The sequence below is a fragment of the Thermobia domestica genome, chromosome 10, assembly GCF_964235325.1.
Source record: "Thermobia domestica chromosome 10, izTheDome1.hap1.1, whole genome shotgun sequence".
Classification (NCBI taxonomy): domain Eukaryota; kingdom Metazoa; phylum Arthropoda; class Insecta; order Zygentoma; family Lepismatidae; genus Thermobia; species Thermobia domestica.
Window position 1 is genome coordinate 219044045 of NC_137463.1, and position 21767 is coordinate 219065811.

General features: G+C 31.4%; 1 protein-coding gene across 3 annotated transcripts in view; it reads left to right on the plus strand.

Moving 5' to 3' along the window:
* LOC145662995 (fatty-acid amide hydrolase 2-A-like) overlaps positions 1 to 21767 on the plus strand; it is a 286215-nt gene that overhangs the window by 251388 nt on the left and 13060 nt on the right. For all 3 annotated transcript variants that reach the window (XM_081729105.1, XM_081729106.1, XM_081729104.1), the window contains exons 4-8: positions 2120 to 2337; positions 5409 to 5520; positions 7924 to 8081; positions 14941 to 15084; positions 18072 to 18173. In XM_081729105.1, the coding sequence (XP_081585231.1) occupies positions 2120 to 2337; positions 5409 to 5520; positions 7924 to 8081; positions 14941 to 15084; positions 18072 to 18173 (734 nt within the window). The remainder of the gene's footprint in view (positions 1 to 2119; positions 2338 to 5408; positions 5521 to 7923; positions 8082 to 14940; positions 15085 to 18071; positions 18174 to 21767) is intronic.

Consider the following 21767-nt stretch of genomic DNA (forward strand, 5'->3'; position numbering starts at 1 on the left):
GACATCCCAGGATACCCGAATGTGCTTCCGGGACATCCACAGGATTTCCGCGGGAGATCCAGATGTCCGCTAATATCTCGGGATACGGGATATTCAACGGGACCACGAAGCGATGTCTATTGGTATTCCCACGGACCTCCTGTCCCATCTGGGACGTCCCGTGGACATCCTACGTGGGCATCCTTCAGGACGTCCCATGCAGGAAGTCCATGGGATGTCTTCTCATTGTCCCGATAATCCCGGGAACTGAATGGGATGATTGGGATCAAAATGGGACATCCCAGGGACGTAGTGTGCTATGTGGGAAGTGAATAACCTGTTGAGCCACCACAAAAAAACAGTCATTGAAATTGTTTTCTTTGTTCACAATAAATTGCTTCGTGGTGAGAATCCTGAAACAAAATCTTTAACGAGTAAAAACACTCATGGAAAAAGAGTTGTATTATCACAAATTGTGTGTGCAATGTCACCCTTTCCTGACAAATTTACTCCTCTTCTCCTTGGAGCTTATACCTTTCCCTGCAATTTTAATGATAAGGGAACAAATGTTGCTTGTTTCACAATAAAATTTCAACGATGAATAATGTCCCTCGTTCATTCTTTTTTTTTTTTTTATTTCTTCGAAAATCCTTCAAGTAATTTGCACACTGTGAGTACAATTTTTCGATATTAGCCTATATTTATGTGTACAAAACTGCATACAATTAGTCTTTAAGTTGTGAATAATTTAAATTTGTGTAACTTCTCAGGAATATACATGAATAAAAACAATTTTGGACACAATTATATACATAACATTATTTTTAATTTGAAAAAGTATACTTCACTTCAGTCGTTTTCTTCTTCCTCCTCTTCTTTTTCTCTAACTCATATACAAATTGCCTCAACTTAGACTCTGTACAAGATTGTTTTTATTTATGTATAATTGGTACTATCAAGTTTTGAGCTGTGTGTGTATTTGATCACCAACAGTTTATAAAAGTGATTGCTGATGTTAGTGCTTTCTTTGAAAATGAACTAAATTAGCTGACATGTTTTGTGAAGCCAAAATATGTATAATGTGTGGCAGTCTATGACAAACAGAATTGGTTGCCAAAATCATACCAGAAAATTAATCATCCAATTAGGATTCTTAGTCATGTAAAAGCTAGTGGTTGTTATTCTTTACAAAATGTACCAAACTTTATGTTTGTTAACGAACACAAAGCTCTAAAGATTCAAGGAACAATATTTTAAGGAATTCTCTTTCCCTTTCGAACCTAAGACAAGTTGTGGTTCACTTATCTAGCGTAGTAGAACAGAGTTAAGGAGGTGAGAAATTTCCTTCTGGGGTTAGAAAGGCTATGTGAGAAACTAGAAATTACGTTAAAAAGCTTAGACAAAAAATTTAGATAGAAGGTAATTACCACGTACACAATAACTGAGTAAATCTAACTTCATTACACATATATTTGCATGCTTATCTCAATTAATAATTCTCCAGGATTATCTCAATTAATTGAACATAAGATACGGTATTGACTTCCTATAAAATGAAGAACCTGGTGTATTAACAGAAGTTATGAAGGAATTGAAGGAGGTAAGAATTGCAGGAAGAGGTGATCTGAAAGGAGACCGCAGATATATATGTAGAACAGTTTCAAAAATAACCTTAACCTGGAGTGCGAGAAGAAAAAAGTTGAAAAAGTTTCAAGAAATAACTCTAAAGTATGATCCGACCCATCAATATAAACCGTAAAGCTTACGAAATATACTAGATATTGGAAACTCTACAATGCACCACACAAGTAAAACGTTTTGACCTTGAATATCACTAGAATTAATTCAAAACAATGTGGAAGATTGTAGGAAATACTATATTATTTGGGTTCTTTTACCTTAGTAACGAAATGTGATACTAGACATGTTTTAAAGCTTCAATTCACGTATTTGAGAATTTTTTCAGGGTTATAAAATCCATTTGTATTTCCAAGTAAATTTAGTAAAATTGTTACAATGTAATACATTCTTACATTCTCTACTTCAGCATTCTTAAGAATTAGGAAACTAACATAATATTCGCATTAACAATCGCCAGTTACAATTATTATTTTACTGCGTACTTTAATCGTTATTGCAGGTTTAAGTCATACAGCAGGCTCGAAATCCCGAGCCAACCATAAAGCGGAGCATGACGCTGTTGCAACAGAACTCATTCGCCAATCAGGAGCAATTCCTCTCGTTGTTACAAATGTGCCAGAAATGTGTATGTGTTGGGAAACTTTCAATAAGTTATTTGGGACCACCAAGAATCCGTATGATACGAACAGAACTCCAGGAGGCTCGTCGGGTGGAGAGGTAAGCGGTTTCTATTTACTATTGTAGGAATATTTCTCTTAGAATGTATTATACTTAAAATATCTGGAATATTCTAAGATATTTTTACAGACACTATTGTGTACTGGAAACCTAAAAATATGCATAAACTTCTCTATTGGTTAATGTAAGAAATAGGATCAACTATTAGTCGTTAGTCGGTCAGGCTGTAGCCTATTACACAGTGCAATTTGAAGTTTCATTTTGATCAATCGTCAGCGAACGATTTAGGCTGTGGTTACACTGGATCTTGATACGTACAAAATTTGTTTTTAAGTACTCTTAGGAATTAAGCAGATTAATAGATATTTATACTCACATGCTATTCATATGAAGAAGCCTCTATGAATATTAATTGATTTGTTGAATTCATACAAATTTGCGAGTTCGTACGACCAAACTTTGTACGGGTTCTGATCCAGTACCACCATATATATAATTTTCACAAATAACTTTTAGATCTAATGTCTTTTTTTCTTTTTTTGTTGTTGTTGTTCTGTCCTTTCTATTATTTATTTTACACATTTTTATCTTTCGTTTTTAGTAGTTTAATTTTTTTTTTACATTCATAATTTAATCATTCTTATGAGGTTAAATTCAACTATTGTCTACATATGTACCTAGGTACAGTCCTCAGAAAAAAAACTGCAACATGAACATGTAAGTTTATTGTGAAACGACGAAGTCTTTTGCTCCAAAATAAGGGTGCAGGGGAGGACTCCGTGGTTTCTCCTGGCGTGATTCGTGCCACTTAGACGTTATGTTGATTCTCTGCGCTGTTAGGCGTAGTTTCACAATAAACTTACATGCTCATGTTGCAGGTTTTTTGCTGCAGACTGTACAAATTGGTTTATTTACAAAACATATAATGAAATGTATTAATGTATAAATACACAAAATCGAAATTCTTTCTTTGGGGAAAAAATAGAGTATGCTATCTAAAATTAATTGACGTAAAAAAAAAGTAGAAAAAAAAGAAAAAATAATTAAAATTTACCTACCCTTTTCAAACTAACATAATCTTTACAGGTTGTAAGTTGACGACTAATTAAAAGATTCTTAATAAGTTAAAATAATAGTAAATACAAGGAAACCAGATGCTCATGATGCTCAATGTAAAAACATTTTATTATCTCAAAATACATTTTTGACTGTGAAGCTGTAGACATCTTCAATGGCGTAGCATTTAAGAAGTCATTAACGAACACACAAACATTTCTACCTACAAGTAATTCCGACATTTAAAAGAATTTTCTGACCTCCCAGGCTACAGTAGAATTCCAAAACGGTACTTTTTGATGGCGATAAACATTAAAATAACGCCTAGGACTACCATCTGTATAGAATGACGTTGTTTTCTCTTTGCTTTCGTACTATGCCAATGATTTTACAGGATCGCGTCCGCACAAAATTTACAAGCAATGCATATCAGTTGATCAGTTTCAAACGAAACGAAGACTTTTGGTTTAAAACAGACTAACGGATTAGCTATGGGATTCTTTATTCTCTTTCTTAGAAAATACAGTAATGAATAATTTTGAAACTGGATTTTAAAATTTCCAGTATTGTAATATACAACACGTATATTACCATTTTGTGGACGATACGTTATTTTTATATAAGAAAGATGCTGAATTAGAACTTCACTAAAACAATCCAAACTCCATATACACCCCAACTTCAAGGTAACAAAGGAAACGGGTATTAACAGTAGACGGACCAAACCATATGCAGGAAAGGAAACAAATTCGACACGAAGCTTTACCGCAAAGATATAGCAGTCACCTGGTTCATACATGCGAATTCGTCACGCTCAAATAAAACAAAAACTAACAGTTTGGATTTTTTGTTTCGTACTTTCGTAGAGCATCAATTCTTTGTTCCAATGATGATAGAACGACTGAAATTATTATTTTTTTTTTAATCAAACATTGAGGAGAAAAATAGTTGCAGAATTTATACTTTCAATAAATGGTTACATCAGATTGAAATATCACTGAAAACGGTTATTAAAACAAACTGTGATACCTTAAAATTAATAAGTATATGCCTTTATTTTACTTGATTTCAAACAAATAAAAAAAAAACAAAAAAAAAAATAAAAAAAAAAAATAAACAGAAGCATAATTTTGACAATGCCTTCAAAGAACATAGAGAAAAGCTTAACAGTTATAAAAGTTTCTTCGTTATTTTGCAAAATACACACATTATACTGAAAGAATATACTCAGGGTTAAAAAAAATCCTCAATATCGGACTTTTCAAAAAAATACAAAGCAGAACATGGATAAAGTGGAAGTGGTCATACAATCTTCAACAATTATAGAAAGACCGAGTTACGGGTCCTTTTCCATTCGAACTAAGGAATCAAAATTAAAGTCCGACATGGGCACTGTGGCAGAAATTGGAATAACATCATTGACACTTTCACCATTGTTACCAACCACAGGAGGGGCACAAAGAATTAAAATGTGTATGCTATCCTATACTATATAGCAGGAAGAAATTTTTGTTTGCTAATGTATTTTTATTTTTTATTTCATTTGTAACTAATCCTCATATATATCCTATCCTCAGTAAAACCTTTCCTTACATTGTCTTGACAAAGCTGTCAGCGTCAACTTAACACCTATATTTACTTTAACTTAACTAAGGATACATAAGAGCAAGGTGACAGACCTTTCGACTTTAGTAATAAGATTGCTCTTCAAGTGATTTATATGACTATGATAGGTTAAACGAACTATTTTAATTCAAATGATCCTACGAGTTTAATTTGATTTGAGTTTAGCATATTTCAGCAGCGAGGCTATATTTAAGACGTGGAATCCAAATTACATGAGCTCCCGCCGGGAATCAAACCTGGGTCTTCTTCGCTAAAGACACGTTCACTAACCACTTAGCCACGAAGGAGCTGGATTACGGGTTTAATAAATATAATGTTTTATAAGGTCTAGAAGATTAGTATTTGTGCTCTTATTAACAGAAATATTATTTGTTGCTAAAATTATCTTAAGTTCTATTTTCTCAGAGTCATTTTGTTTTACGTTGTAGGCGGCCTTGCAAGGAGCAGGTGGCTCTGTTATAGGGCTGGTATCCGATGTAGCTGGATCTGCACGAATACCAGCCATGTTCAGTGGAGTATTTGGACATAAACCAACTCCAGGTAATTTCTTCAATCTGTGTCATGTAATAATAACGTGTTGTTCATTCTAGCTTAGGAACTACCTATAAGATAAATAAAAAGAAAATCTGGTCAAGTAAAACACTTATTATTACTTATATGTGTTATCGTTTCGGGAATATATCTTTACCTTTGTCAGGCAATGGTATATTTCCTGATGAAGCAAGCAATGGTATATTTCCGACTTTGCTTTGGTTAGATTTTAGTATAATTTAAATGGCAACGTATCTTAAGGCAAAAATGGAATATTGAATCCCAAAACTTCTATACTAACTTCTTGAGTCACTAGTTCCACACATTTTTAAAGTAGATGTTGCTTGTTAAATACAAAGCCTAACATTTGTTATTATCATATTATTTTAAATTGCAATAGTTAATAAGAATTTCAAGTTTGTTAGTCTTGTTACAATATTCCATAATTACAAAACCAATATTCTGAAGATGATTTATTTTTCATTCAAATTAACTACCCAGGTACTTAGTCATATTCAGAAGGAACTGAACAAAGATGTGAGGAAAAAATCCAGTTCATAGTACCTTACAAACAACGTCTTGAAGAAGTAAATTTTGTGTTGTTCAACATTTACATAATACCTGGTATATATAAGTAGGGAAATGAGAATTCCATGTGTAACGATGTGTTTTGTGAGGCTCCATTGATCTGTTGAATATTATCTTATGTAATAATAATATATAAAATACAATGAGACATTTCTATTTAATTTTTTTTAAAGACGAAAACTGACGAAGCTGTAGTGCATCATATATATCATGTAAAATGACTAAGTGTGAATAACGCAATAACCTAATTATAAGCTTAAACCTATCAATATTGACATATTGTTCTGTATGGGCACTTTCGTTTTTAAATATGTAATAATTTTCTTTTGCATATTAAGGAGTTTAACACTTACTTAATAATAAGTAACATTGTATTATTCAACGCTTATGCAATTTTATTAAAACAAAAGAAGATAACAATTTGCATTTTTTTTTACATTTTCTCAAAATCGCGAAAGTCCTGTTTTTCCTAATTTTATCCAAGTGTATAATAATAATAATAATAATAATAATAATAATAATAATAATAATAATAATAATAATGTATATTATATTGTTATTATAGTTAATTATTAGATATTTAATTTATACGTTGCATTAACAAGTAATTTACAGGTAGATGCTATTTACATTAATACATCAAAAGCCTTTGACTCGATTGACTATAAATTTTTTCTCAATAACCTATCAAATATAATGGACTATGATTAGCATACGTTAAATATTTGGAAACTATTTATCAAATAGAACTTTTAAAGTAAAAATTTGCACTGTATCATCTAATCAAGGTCAAATAGAGAAGAGAATACCTCAAGGACATCCTCTGGGACCTTTCTTTTGCTTCTATTAATGGTTTATCCGAAAAATCAAATATTAAAAATAATAATAATAAATAAAATTATACGCAAACAACACAAAACTTTTAATAGTAGTTAAAAAATGAATATGGTAATTATTAGTTACAAAAAAATTTAGACACAGTAAATAACTGGTGCAGAAGTAATTTGTTAGAAATCAACTGTCAAAAAACTAAATATATCAGATTTATGAACAAATCTTAATATTTTATTGAATTAATGAAGTAAGACTATACAAAGAACAAATCGAAGATCTAGATATTGCTCAATATACGACAGATAACTAAAATTTTGCAATCATATAAATGATACAATACAAGGGTTGATTATTATTGTTATTATTACTATTATTGGTAGGAGCAGTATTAGGAAAAAAATGTCAGAAGATAAGTTGAAAAAGCTGTAAAATTTTAATTTTTCCAAACAAAATGTTAAAAGTTGTGCAATAAATAAGGTAGAATAATAGATACACTTTGTTGCAAGAATACACTAGATAAGGTAGAATAATAGATACACTAGATGTTCTTTGTTGCAAGAATATTACTGGCGTGTTCAAATGCTTGTAGTTACAGTAAAATATCTGAACTCTTTCTCAATATATATCACAGGACTATGTAACATAGTTGCCCTGACGTCATTACTATTAGTTCCAAAGAATCAAACAAATAGAGAGAGAAAATTATGGGCTCAGAAAACAATAGTTTATTGCATTCTTTGTCATCGTTTTCGTAAAATCATGAATTCCATAAATTAGTACCGAACATTTCTAATATATGATAAGTAAATGATGACTAGTATATAAAATATAGACGAACTAAAATTTCATTATCTTAAAACACGAAAGAGACAATTGTAATATAAAATACAAAAGTATCGTATATGTACCTACTATGTTATACATTCCTAAATGTACTACAAACTTATGTAGAAATAATAATAAAAATAAATTTATTTTCTTTACTTTCAGTTGTAGTATCGAGCGTAGGCCACATACCTACAGCAGAAGACGAAGATTGGAATAAGTTCTTTACTGTCGGAGTGATGGCACGTTATGCTGTGGATATGCTACCTATGTTAAAAATTATTGCAGGCAGTAACGTTAACAAATTGAATTTAGACAAAAAGGTGATTAAATTCTATTGATTGGTTATCGACCACATTACATTTGTATTTATTTTACCGGATTTGATGTTTAAGATACATTTCATATATGAGCATGTTGTTGTCAATGTCATTAAAATTAAAATAAATACGTAGAAAAAAAAAAACTTTTACAAAGTATAAAATATACTATTACATTATTTATACTATTACATTATTTATAAAATATACTATTAGAAATCTGTAATATTCCAGGCATTATAACAAATCTCCAAATGCCTTGATTAAACACTATTACATGTGCATGTTGGAAATGCTTCACTGTAGTTCCGAGTTAACTTGTCAATTTTAACTACGTAAGACTTAAGGCACGTGTTCTTTTACGGCTGTTCAATGCTTTCTTGAATTCTCAGATTATCCGCGGTGTTATAGAACACGCCTACTGGTACCAGCATAATGCATTAGTAATGATTAGGAAAAACAGTTTTTTACCTTGTTCATACTGCAAGTACTGGATTTGTGAATTTTATCTTCATAAATACCTCCACTACCACTAGCAGTATTGTCTTCTGTAAAAACTGGTCCAATGTAGTTGTTTGTAGCGATCTTCTATCTTCTTGAGAAGTTTACTCACACGTGACTTATTTTAAACAGCTGCATTCCTGTACACAGGCTTGATTTGTATTTTCACATACATTTCTTCTACCCGATGCATCCTCTTCTGTTATAAGCCCACGTTTTCTTGAACATAACCACATTAATAGTTCTGAACTTCGTAGGTGCGAATGGCATATTTTATTCAACTCTACGAGATAACATGAACGAGCGTTTAGAATGTTAATATGTAATGATTACAACACTGTTTTAACTATTTCGGGATTATTTATAAAGAAAGAAAAGAAGAATCAAAATTATTGACATAACATTCCAAAGATCATTCAGTCCCATATTTTCTTCTCTGTTGGGATTGTTAATACTCAACTTTATTTCCACTGTCTCTTCGACTGTCTTTTATATACAGGTTGTTCTGTTCATAATGCACGTATTTTTGAATGAAATTCCATGATTCGTTAATCGAGATTCTATTGGTTGCTTCAAATTATAAATATAATTCAGACCTAATAGCAAGAGCATACAAAAAACGTCGGTTTGTATTACTCAGAGAAATCTGAATGAGCACAACATTAAAAGAAAAATCATAGCTTTCTCCGTAAATTTAGAAGTAACATTATTATCACCAAAACCTCTGCAAAGAATTAGCAAAAGAGCCAATTGAGTTACTCAAATACCAAGAACCTGATTTAAAAAGGAAAGTTCGAAGTTGTGCGACATTTGGAATGTTCTAGTACAATAATTTTAACACTAATTTTGAAGATTAACCGTCTTTCTTTTTAGGTTAGGATTAACGTTGAAACAATGTTCTAATTCTTGTAGTTTAAATTAAAAAAATGTCACAACAGTCATTCAACAATCGTCATCATCATCATCACTGGTATTCTGCCATTGTTGGCAAGTCACTTGCAGCAACTGAAAAGCTTCCATGCTGCACGGTCTTCACTAAGATCCTCGTCTGCATCTTAGCTCGTCCATCAACTGTAGCCTCCTTAACCCCCTCCCTCTCTTTCTTGCCACCATATCCTCAAGCACGTTCAACAATATTTGATAATAATTCTGAATTTGAAAGCTGTAAGTAGCATTTGAAATGTAAGAATTCTAATAAAGCTAACCGACCCTGGGAAACCAAATGTTTTTTTTTTTCTTTCATAAAAAGTCATGCTCGGGAAACAAATTGTGTATTTCTTAACCTAACTTATTCATTGTGTGATAGCATTTACTCATTTATAAATCAAAGTTAGTACTTAAAGCATTTGATTAATTATATTATTATTATCTACCTGAAAAGTACTAAAAATATATCGCACACGCTAAAGAAATGTAAGCGTGTTTACTAAGTGCTACATCAGATAGGGACAAGAAGAAGAATAGACAGCAAAAAGAACGGATGAAGCATTTAGCGAAAGAACTTAATGGTATTCCTATTTTACTTTCGAGCGACGATAGATTTCAAAATAGATTTACACGCTTCATGGTTCTTACATACCGAGAAAGTGATTTTTGAATATATAGCCGTCTGCTCATCTGTTCATTCATCCTGATGTAAACATGTTCACTCGCCTAGACAGAGGCGGATCTAGCTCTAGGCCGGGGGAGCCTAGGCCCCCAGTTGAGTGACCAAATTCATTTAAGCTATTGTTTATATGTTTTTGGAAGTTTATAGTGAACTCGTGATTTACTTATCGTAGTCTGGGTTCTGGCTGAGGCAGAATGACCATATGATCATTAACAATGTTTGTTGTTCTGTAAGCCTACTGGACGTCAATTATGAACATATTTTATAACCCGCTTCAGATCTTCCTTTCTTAAGTGAGACACTGATATTGACAAGTTTTTTAAATAAGCCAAATATATTGTGTAGCAGAAAGTTCATTTGATTTTTTTTTTTGTGAAGAAAAGAACTAACAATTAAATTTTTAGTTGTTACTAATTTATTTAACAACTATTATCAATTAAGAATTAACTGAAAGTGTAATCGATTTATTTAAAATTAACAAAATTATTAATTAATTAATGAAGTGTTAATTTTTAATGAAACAATTAAAAATCTGTATAAAGCTAACTAGGCAAAATAATGAAAGAGAAAACGTTATTATTAAAGGATTCGGTACGAAGTTTTGTATTCATAATCAATTATGTTTTGGAACTGATTAGTATTTCGTATGAATAGGATGTTCATCACATTAAATAAAATTACTAAAATTTTATATAAATACTAAACTAACGTACGGTATGGAGCCGAAAGTTCGATTCCAAAACTTCATAGTTGGATTAAGGCAGGCAGCTATTCCTATTTATCTAGACATGGCAGAAAATAGGGCAAAAGTGCACTTTGCGCAGAACATTCATAGGAACCTATTAGTAAGCTATCCTAACCTAATCGAACCGAACCGTACCTATTATGTACAAATAACAGTGATTTTATTTTTTCTCCAATGCCACATTTTGTGACAAAATCACTTTTTCTGCTCAAAGTGCATTCTTACCGAAAATAGTACATGAAATAAAGCGTTTATCGACAACGCCGTTCTTACTATAATTAACTTAAATTTTCTATTGTTAGACGATTGAATGTTACAATTAGTAATGTTAATAATTACAACTATTGAATATGCTTGTATGGTATCAATAACCTAAGTTTCAAAGCGGTTCATTAAGAATTCACTTACATAATTCCGTTCATTCATCACAAGTATCACAAAAATGCATAAGACAAAATTCTCATATTACCCAAATGTTACAATTTACGTACGGTTATCATTTACATACTTGGATTTAAATTCCGTTGTCTCATATAGTTCAATATGGCGTCATAGTTACTTCTTTTCCTAAGCTATTTCTTACGAAAAATATACTTACTATCAATAGAGATAAAATTCTTCATATTTTAATATGAATAACGTCTCTTCTAGAAGAAAATTTCCTCCAAAAACAGATAAATCATTGAACTGAAGTTCATAGTTCACATTTCAAGGGCGATGGAGTAACAAAACCATAAAAATTGCTGTTCAAAATACAACTTTTGTACGTCATAGGCCAAATTAATTAAACTCCAAATTATTAGTTTTTATTATTTTAGCTAAATGGTTCCTTCGAGGTTTTATATTTCACACAATTTTTGGACTAACATTAAATTTATCTGCCTCATCAGACATGTACAACTTGCTTCCCGTATCGCTACTAAGCAACAACAATTACTACTGCTATTACTAAACAGTAAAATATTCGCATTGTTAAAAATACAAAAATGAAGCAAAGAATATTTATAACTGCATAATACTGTGATACACAAGGAGTAAAAAAGTGCCTGACTGGACCGGGATCTTCGGCGTACCGTGTCGATGCGTTAGCCACTACGCTACCCAGTCCGTTCCCTAAATGGCCCTACACTCTCCATTCTTGAAGTCCATGTTCTTTCACTCAGACAACATGGCTTGCACCACAACTTCCTGTTGTGCTTGAATAATCCAGTTTCTACTTTAAGAATACTTCTGACAATTGCATTATTATTGTAATAACGAATGGAGGCAACAACCGATTTTTAACACAACAATCCCTCTATTGCTGCAAATTCAATGATACACAAAGAGTGGAAAAGACATGACTGGACTTGGACTAGAACCCAGAATCTTCATGCCGATGCGTTAACCGCTAGGCTAGCAAGTCCGTTTCCTGATTAATCATACACTCTCCTACTCTTTAAGTCGATGTTTTTCTCACTCAAACAACATGGCTTGTACCACAACTTCCTGTCGTGTTTGGACAATTCAGTGTCCAGTTTTAGAACACCTTTGACGGTTCGTTATCATTATATTAATGAATGGAGGAAACAACCGATTTTTTAACACACTAATTCCTTTATAGGTGCGAATTCAATTATACACAAAGAGTAAAAAAGTGCATGACTAAACCATGATTCGAATATTATAATGAATAATACCTTTTTTCCTTTCACGAGCTTCAATATTCTGTAAATCACTTTCTAAACTATTTAATAAAATATATTTTGAATATTCTCTCAACAATATTCAAACCATGATATAAATTTTATATACTACTTAATAAATGCAATTATTAAACCAGAAAATACTCATGTTGAGTGAGAAACTCAAATTAAAGTAGGAAAAGTCGGAAGTTCGTTAAAGTATTTCAACTTGTGGTTTTAATTGATTGGCGGAATTTTTATTTATTAATTTTATTCACAGTAAACAAACAATTTTATGTAGTTCTGGATAAGAAAGTGTTAAAATGTTATATACAGTGGACTCTTTTTAATTCGAAGTCCAAGGGGACACGAAAAAACTTCGAATTATCCAAAATTCGAATTATCCAACAACATTCATTTTCACATACAGTATATAACAACAAACAAACCAAAGTACTGTGCATCAGAAACATATTTATATGGTGTAGACTTTTCCTTTAAAGCAGCTTATTATTTGCGTGATCGAATACCGCAAACTAACAAACGACGTTGACTCCACATAATTCAAACTACGTGTACAATGGAAAATATATTTACGTACAACACTACAACATACATTGAATAGCCCAAACAATTGAAAACCAGTAACAATTTGAATACTCTGTTCTCACTTTTAAGAAGTCATAAACATCATTTACTTAAATTTGATTGTTTGTGTACGCTCAATAAATCTTGAATTTCATGTATTGCGTGGAATACGATATTAATAACATTTGGTTGTCTTTATCAATAATTCATCTTAAATTTTCAACCAATTCTGAAACAAGATGAGATTGCCACTCGTTCTCTATCTTTACTTCTTCCCTAACTCACCTTCATCTTTATCATTACATAGATTTTCTATTTATCTTTTGTATTACTCTTCCCTATGGCTGCATCTGGATAACTGAAAACACGTTAAAACTGCATTCCTCTGTTTACATCTGTCCAACATTAAAAATTTTCAACTGTATTTACTTCGAATTATCCAAAACATAGCTTCAAAGTTCGATTTATCCACGATTTTTTACTATTGTTTTCAATACAGTTTTCAAGGGGAATGGACTTCTGTTCGAATTATCCAATATTTCGAATTATCCAAGTTCGAATTAACGAGACTCTACTGTAGTTTGTTTACATGTATTAACTCGAATAGACATTGTCTTTTACCGCCTTGTAAGTTTAGAAGACAATTGCGTAATCATCATCTGGATCATCAAGCATTTGAAAGAACAAATAGAAAATTATTATAAATCGGCGAGACACTATCATATTTTATGTGAAAGAAATGTGTGGCACAATTGGTTTCACTTACACTTACACTGTATTTTTGTGCTTGACATTCACACTTTACACCTTTACAACGAACACTAAACCTAATATAACGTTCTTAAAATATTACTGGATGAATGATTGATACAAACACAAATGTTATTTTCATTCAAAAGTGCCACATACACACACGCACACAGATAGACCTATATATATATATATATATATATATATATATATATATATATATATATATATATATATATATATATATATATATATATATATATATATATATATAAAGAAAAACAGAAAAGAAATAACGCTGAAAAGACAAATGCCGTGCCCTGCGTAAAGAAGTCCTGATCATGATTTTAAAGCATAAATTAACCACGAACTTGAGATACACATAGATTCAGTAATATAGCTTAGTATTCAGAAACGACTTCTACTTCACCTCAAGAAATCTACTTATCTTTTCGTTTTTCTTTGTTTGATTGGTTTCTGAAATACTACAACCTTGCCTTCAAGTGCTTTGATTACCGGGGCCGTTCTTCTTGCATTATTTGCCTAATTTCAAGCCAAAGTACTTATATTTTATTTTCATTAAAATGTTGTTTGTCTTTAGAATTATATAAAAAATCTATGAAACTCTACCATACTTCTATTAATGTGGCCACTGCTTCCTTACTTCACGTACACTACCCAACAGTGACTATGCATTTGTTAATGGTTGCTGGTTATTTCGATTCCAGTGGAGAAAGTGTATCACAAAAACATAGAAATCACGACTCACACTGTTACACATAACGACTGAAATACTTTTTGTTCTCCAAAATGTTACAATATGACACAAGTTTTTATTTATTTTAACTAATTGTTAACATTTCTTGTTTATATTTGATTTTTTAAAAATTTTAAACCAAACATATGTACTTAAGAATTCGCACATGTACAACAATTTGTTTCAATAATGTGGAAGAGACTTTGCACATTTAAACGTCAGCAGTGATACGAATAATATTATTTCAGGTGAAGATGACTGATATAAAATTCTATTATATGGAAGACGACGGTGGCTCTCCCTTAACTTTACCTGTTCATCCAGAAATTCAGAATGCAATTAGACAGTTGGTAAATTATCTAGAAGAAAGATATGGAATCAAAGCTCAAAAGGTAACTTGTCATTTTCTAATTGTGTGTAATTCATTATCTATTTATATGAGGGTTTATTCTCGAAATTCGCAATAAGTTATGTTTCTAACATTTTTATACAAGGTGTTTCAAAACAATACCGACAACGTTTGGGAGGTGATTCCTGACATCAAGATAAGACAAAAAGTATAGACCAATCTGGGTGCAGAAATCCTCATTTCGGAATTATAGGCTGCCGAAAACATGAAAAAAAGAAAGAAAGAAAAAAAAAGAACTTTAAAGTCCATAGCTTCAATACTAGGGACAACCGTAGTCAGGTCAAGACTTCACTTAGGAACTAATATGTGCGTTATCCAAAAATACATGTTTCATAATTCTACGGTCACGGAACAATATAGAGAGAGTTTGGCTACGAGCATATAATTGGAAGTACTCACCATTGGGAGTACCTCTATATAAATTGTTGCGTGAGTACCGCAGCATTGTGAAACATGTATTTTTGGAGAGCGCACATATCAGTTCCTAAATGAAAGTCTTGACCCGACTACGGTAGGTCCCATGTATTGGAGCTATGGGCCTTTAAAGTTCATGTTTTCGGTAGCCTATAACTCCGAAAGGAAGCATTTGTGCACCCAAGTTGGTCTATACTTTTGTCTTGTCTTGGTATCAGGAATCACCTCCCAAACGTTGTCGCTGTTGTTTTGAAACACCCTGTATTAATGTTTTCTTTATATTAATGTGTTAAAATGTAATATCTACCTAGGTATAGTAGTTAAGTTAGAATATTAAATAAACAAATAGAGAGATAATACGCATGAGAAATGACCAATTGGTTGGACAGTCCAGTGTCCAGTTTTAGAATATCTCTGACGGTTCATTATCATTGTAATAACGAATAAGGAAAACAATCGATTTTTAACCCACCAATTCTCCCTATAAGTGCGAATTCAATTACATGTTACGTTAGATTAGAATTGCTGATTAGGCAAAAATCATTTTTGTTATTATTTCACCAATGTATCCTCTTTATATGTACTTAATAGATATATTTTTATCTATTTAAATCTTCCCAAAGATACTATACACAGACCACTTACTCTAACCTTCATAAATGTACACACACGTACAACTTAATACACAATTACTTCCATAATGAAAATCATATATATAACATAAAATACTTTCTTAATAATTATATTTTTATTTATAGTATGTGCCATATTTATTAAGCACTCTTATCTGTAACGAACGTTCTTCCAATATACGTGTTTTTCAATTAAGAAACAGATAAATTATAAAAAATATGCATGTTAATGACAATTGCATTTTGAAATCCATTATAGTTCGTTATATAGGTATTAAAATATCCAATCAAGCTTGTGTCGTAAATCTTTCAGAAGTATCTATAGGTAAATATTTAAAATGTATACGATAAAGAACATGCAGAATTCCAAGAGGCTATCTTTGCAATACTATACCAGCAGACTATATAAATTTAAATACTAGAACTTTAATCTTAATAAGTTCACCAGCATGCAGAATAACTGAAAATAAAAATTAATCGAACAGAAGAAAAATATTTTGTAAACTCAGCAAAAATGTTTTATTAGCTTAGAGAAATGAATGTCTAAAGCTAGATTTACATAGAAACATATTTGTGCCAGCTTAAATCTTGCAGAAAATGCTACACAATAGTCCTACGGTCGGAACATATCTATCAAAAGTGGAATATTTTACATGGCAAATGCTTGTTATAATTTAGTTGCACATAAGTTTTCGAGATCTCTGAAGATTGTGTTAATTTACAAACAACTGAATGACTAAGTATAATTATTAGCTAAAAATATTGGAAAGAACTGTTACTGTTTAAAAAAAAACATTTAAATTTATAATAAAACAGTTTATACATTTGTAAACCAAAAGAAATTTTTTTTTAATAATAACATAAGAAAGATATTTAGTATACCGTACATGGTTTAAATGTAACCGATAAAATTAGGAAATAATATTGAGAAAAAATTTACAGGCTACAAAAATTAATTTACAGACAATTTCTAATGTAATGCGATATATCAGTTTTTTTTTTTTTCCATCAGAAGACATTTATATAGGTAAGCCAAAAGAAATATTTCTAATAGAGTACGAAACTTTTGAAGGATGTAAGAAATGACTCCAAGGTTTTTATAACTTAAAACAGTAAAGCTCACGATATAAAATAAACTAAAGTTACATGTAAATCCAATAATAACATTGAAAGGTCTATGAAAGAATCTTTGTTACAAAAACTAAAACTGCATTTAAATGTAAACAAAAGAGGACTGAATTTCGCGAAATACAGGAGGCGTGCAAGTGATTTAGATATTAGCTAATATAATTTTAAGTAACATGTCAAGATGAATATAATTGCAGGACTATCGGGTATGTCCTATTTATGTGTATGATTATTGTACTACTTTGAAGGGGCATTGACACGTTGTCCTAGGAATATTTGAACAGAGGATTGTAATTTTTTAATTTTTTTTTTCTTAAATGAATTAATGAATGGTTAAATATAGTTCTTTTACAAAGTACAGGAAATAATTCCTGTTAAAATCAACAAATATTTAGAAATAATGATATCGTTCTTGAATCTTGAAATGTACGATCTTGTCGTTTTCGGAAATTAGATAAACTACACTAGTTCACTTCATGAAGCATTTTCCAACTATCCCATAATTTGTTTTCTTTATTTAACTCTACTTACATTGTATCTGCAGCGTGACTCTACGATCGATGTTCAAGAAGCTAGTTAAATGCATGAAAAATAAAGAACAGAAAACTAGCAGTATTTTCTTGGGAAAAGCTCCGGAATATATGCCATAACATGAGAAATAATCGAAATAAAACATTTGCTGATTTGCACTGTGTTACAACAAGGTAAGATTTTCTTACTACTATACACACTAAAATAGTTTGTTTTGTTAAACCGGGCCTATTTCTAAAACCAAAATTATTTCATTTTGTTTCAGGTTAGAATAAGACATTTGTACAAGGCATTCGAAATAGCAGCGACAATTCTGTTACACCTTGATGGAGTTCCGAATGTACTTCAAAAATCTTCCAACTCTGAGGTATAAACTTACACTTTGTTATAATAGTTTTTTTTTTTTTTTTTTTTAAACAAAAGAGACACTGACCAAAGCTTAAAACTTTACTTTATTTTAAATTATAATTTGTAACTGTTTCGGATATCTAGCATATCCTTCTTCAGACACGATCGAAATTAATGAAAATACAGACATATATATAAATGTTGTTATAACAGAGTTTAAATTCTTTAACCGTCATATTATTTTAGTAATATGACGGTTAAAGAATTTAAACTCTGTTATAACAACATTTATATATATGTCTGTATTTTCATTAATTTCGATCGTGTCTGAAGAAGGATATGCTAGATATCCGAAACAGTTACAAATTATAATTTAAAATAAAGTAAAGTTTTAAGCTTTGGTCAGTGTCTCTTTTGTTAAATCAATTAATCCAAAGCCATGAATAGTCTTACTATAATAGTTTTTGAATGATTGTTTACTTTGTTTTACATGTAATATTTTGTGATCAATCTCCAGTGTTACGTTAAAAAAATAAATGTATTTAATGATCAATGCATAATAGAACAAAATTCTTTAATTTATAAAAAGACTAAAGCTACCATATTTAAGAAATAGTGCGTTATTGTTGCTTTTTTCCTCTCTTCTCACTTAAATACTAATTCCTTTGGCATACGTAAGATGGTGTGGAATAACGGGATTTTTTTTTATTTGTGTGTTTCAGATATACTTTTTTTATATTGACAAAAATGTAACGACGCTATTTTGTTCCCGCAATAATGTCAATAAGTAGACATGGATTCGGTGAATAACATGCATTTGCAGTTAAATACTTTTTTTTTTTTTTTTTTTTTTTAATAAATAATGACCGCTTAGAAGTTGTAAAACGAGAGTTGTGGCATCAGTTTTAATTTCGACGTCATGATAAGGTTCCGTCAGCTCGCACAATAAAAATCTGGGTCGAGAATTTGGAAACAGCAAATTCAGCAGTAAGCAAGAAGCATCCAGGACAATGGAAAACTGTTCGAACATCATAAAAAAGGCTGTGAAGGCTGTTAGGACCTCTATCTTGTGGAATCCTCAGTGTTCTGCACGACGATATACTGTTTCATTGGATTTGTCACGTCACGCTTTGGGAAGAATATTGTTTCAAGGTTTAATTTCCATAAAATTCAGGTGGTTGAAGAACTCAAAATTTGTTTTTTGAATAACAGAATTATTTTTCTAAAAATTGTCCTTAGTTTAAAAAGGGAACATATGTGGATGCCAGATGGAGCATACATTCCTTGTAAATGAGTATATAAATAAGCAAAATTCACGTTGTTCCCCTGACTGGGGACAGAGTGACATTTCACCAGACTGGGGACAAAGTAGCATTGTTACATGTTGCCAACGTTAATTTTAAAACAATCATTGTTCCATACTACAGTTACATTTGTATTATGGCAATTCGACTTTTACTATTATACTATCCTAAATACATTCAATAAATAAATGCTAGACTGAAGCTACAGCAGTAATCTCTCCAGGAATTCAACTTCAGAGGAGAGCTTCGACTCGAGATGTGTCTAACTTCAATAATTGTTCCATCTTTAGATAGACTTTACATAATGTAATTAATGATCCAATTTTTAACTCCTCCTCCTCCTCCTCCTCCTCCTCCTCCTTCTTCTTCTTCTTCTTCTTCTTCTTCTTCTTCTTCTTCTTATTATTATTATTATTATTATTATTATTATTATTATTATTATTATTATTATTATTATTATTATTATTATTATTATTATTATTAAATCACTTTCAACATAATAAATTGTCTGATATTCAGGTGATAAATTCATTTCTCATTTCAGTAATTTTGATTTTTCGGAAAATTATTGGGAAAATACACGTACACTTTTACTTATTTTATGATTCTTTGTTCAGAATTTATTTATTTAATGCGAGTCATACTTATATTAGTTGTAAAGTAGGAAATTAAAAAAAAAGAAGACAATCCCCAAATATTAAGTTTCTTTTGTAAATAACTTGAAATGGAAACAACTACTTGAAAACATCTTTCTTTAACTTAAAGAGGGCATGGTGTTCTTCAAGTTAGCAGGTTGCAATGAAATCTGGCAACACTTTTCGAAGATTTGAGAAATTGTACCCTCTAAGCAAATATTCATTTTTATTGACAAATATGTTAACATCTTTCACATAAAAAACTTCCTTTCTTTAAATATGAAACATAATAATAAAATGTAGTCACCAATTCGATAGTGGACGAATTGAACTTTAAACCTTTTCACAAGAGTTCCCTCTAGACAGGCCTGACAGTGACGATGCCAGCTTTAATTTCTTGGGGGATAGGAGTGCAAGCGGAGAAGAGACATTTTTGTGGGGCAGCTTTTTCTATACCGAATATAATAGTTTTATATTACTTAACCTGCTCTCGCCTTTGGTGCGAGCGGTCCCGGGATCGATTCCCGGTGAGGGCACTCGGTCGAAAAAGTGTAGAAAAATTTTTCAGGCCAGTCATCCTGACTGAGGTTTTCTTCATTCACATCAGGCAAATGTCGGGGTGGTACTTAACTATAGGTCCCAGTCCACTTCCTTCCTTTCCCAATTCTTTCTTCCTTCCCTTTCCTCAGATAGTGTGCTCGCCGAGGGACGTCATCTCTCATATGTGACGGGCTTAATGACTATAGATACCGAAAGCCCAGAAATCTAAATCCTATTACTTAACCTACATTACAATACACTATATCTTGAACAGACTTGTAGCTACGACGGGCACACGGGGACCGGGTCTAACAAACTTTAGTCGTACTCTCCAAATAAAAGATCCACACAAATTGCTTAATATGTTTTATTTAAGGTTTATTAGTTGAGAAATATTGGTTATCAATCGATGCTAGTTTTCATCATTTCAAGTATTTTTGCTCAAATGGGGCAAAATTGAAGTAATGGGGGAAGTGGGGTGGGGGCACAGAAAGACCAAAACCTAAATAAAAACTTTTTATCTAATCTCAACATTATTCACTGATATTTACACACGGTGTGGTTTGAATTACAAAACCTTTTAGAATAAATTCCATGACGTATTACTTCAGAAGAGGTATATAATCTGAATTAAATCATTGTATTTTGCTTAGCTGTCCTTTCGAATCTCACTAGGTTACACGGGCGTCTCTGGCGGGAGGTGGGACGAGGGGAATGCGTCCCTCCCCAATATTTTGAAGTACAAAATATTCAATACTTTATTCTAATTTGATTTATTTACTAACAACAGGATAACATACAAATAATAATAATTATATTTATTTAGAATATAATATTCAGGCTGTGAAACGATTATAACAGAGTTCTTGATATATCTCAGGGGGACCATTTGTTATCATAAGGTAAGCAGAAAGGTAACAAATGGAATCGAACATAATAAACAGGTTGGACTAGGTAGTACCATTTAAATAACTTTTTGAAGTCCCTTCCCCCAAATTTTACATGCTAGAGACGCCAGTGCTAGGTTACACTGAAAATGTAAAACATGTTTTTTTTTGTGAGAGCAATTATACTAATAAACAAAATACTACGTTTCACAACCACTCTTAAAACCATGCTTGGATTCTTCCTCAG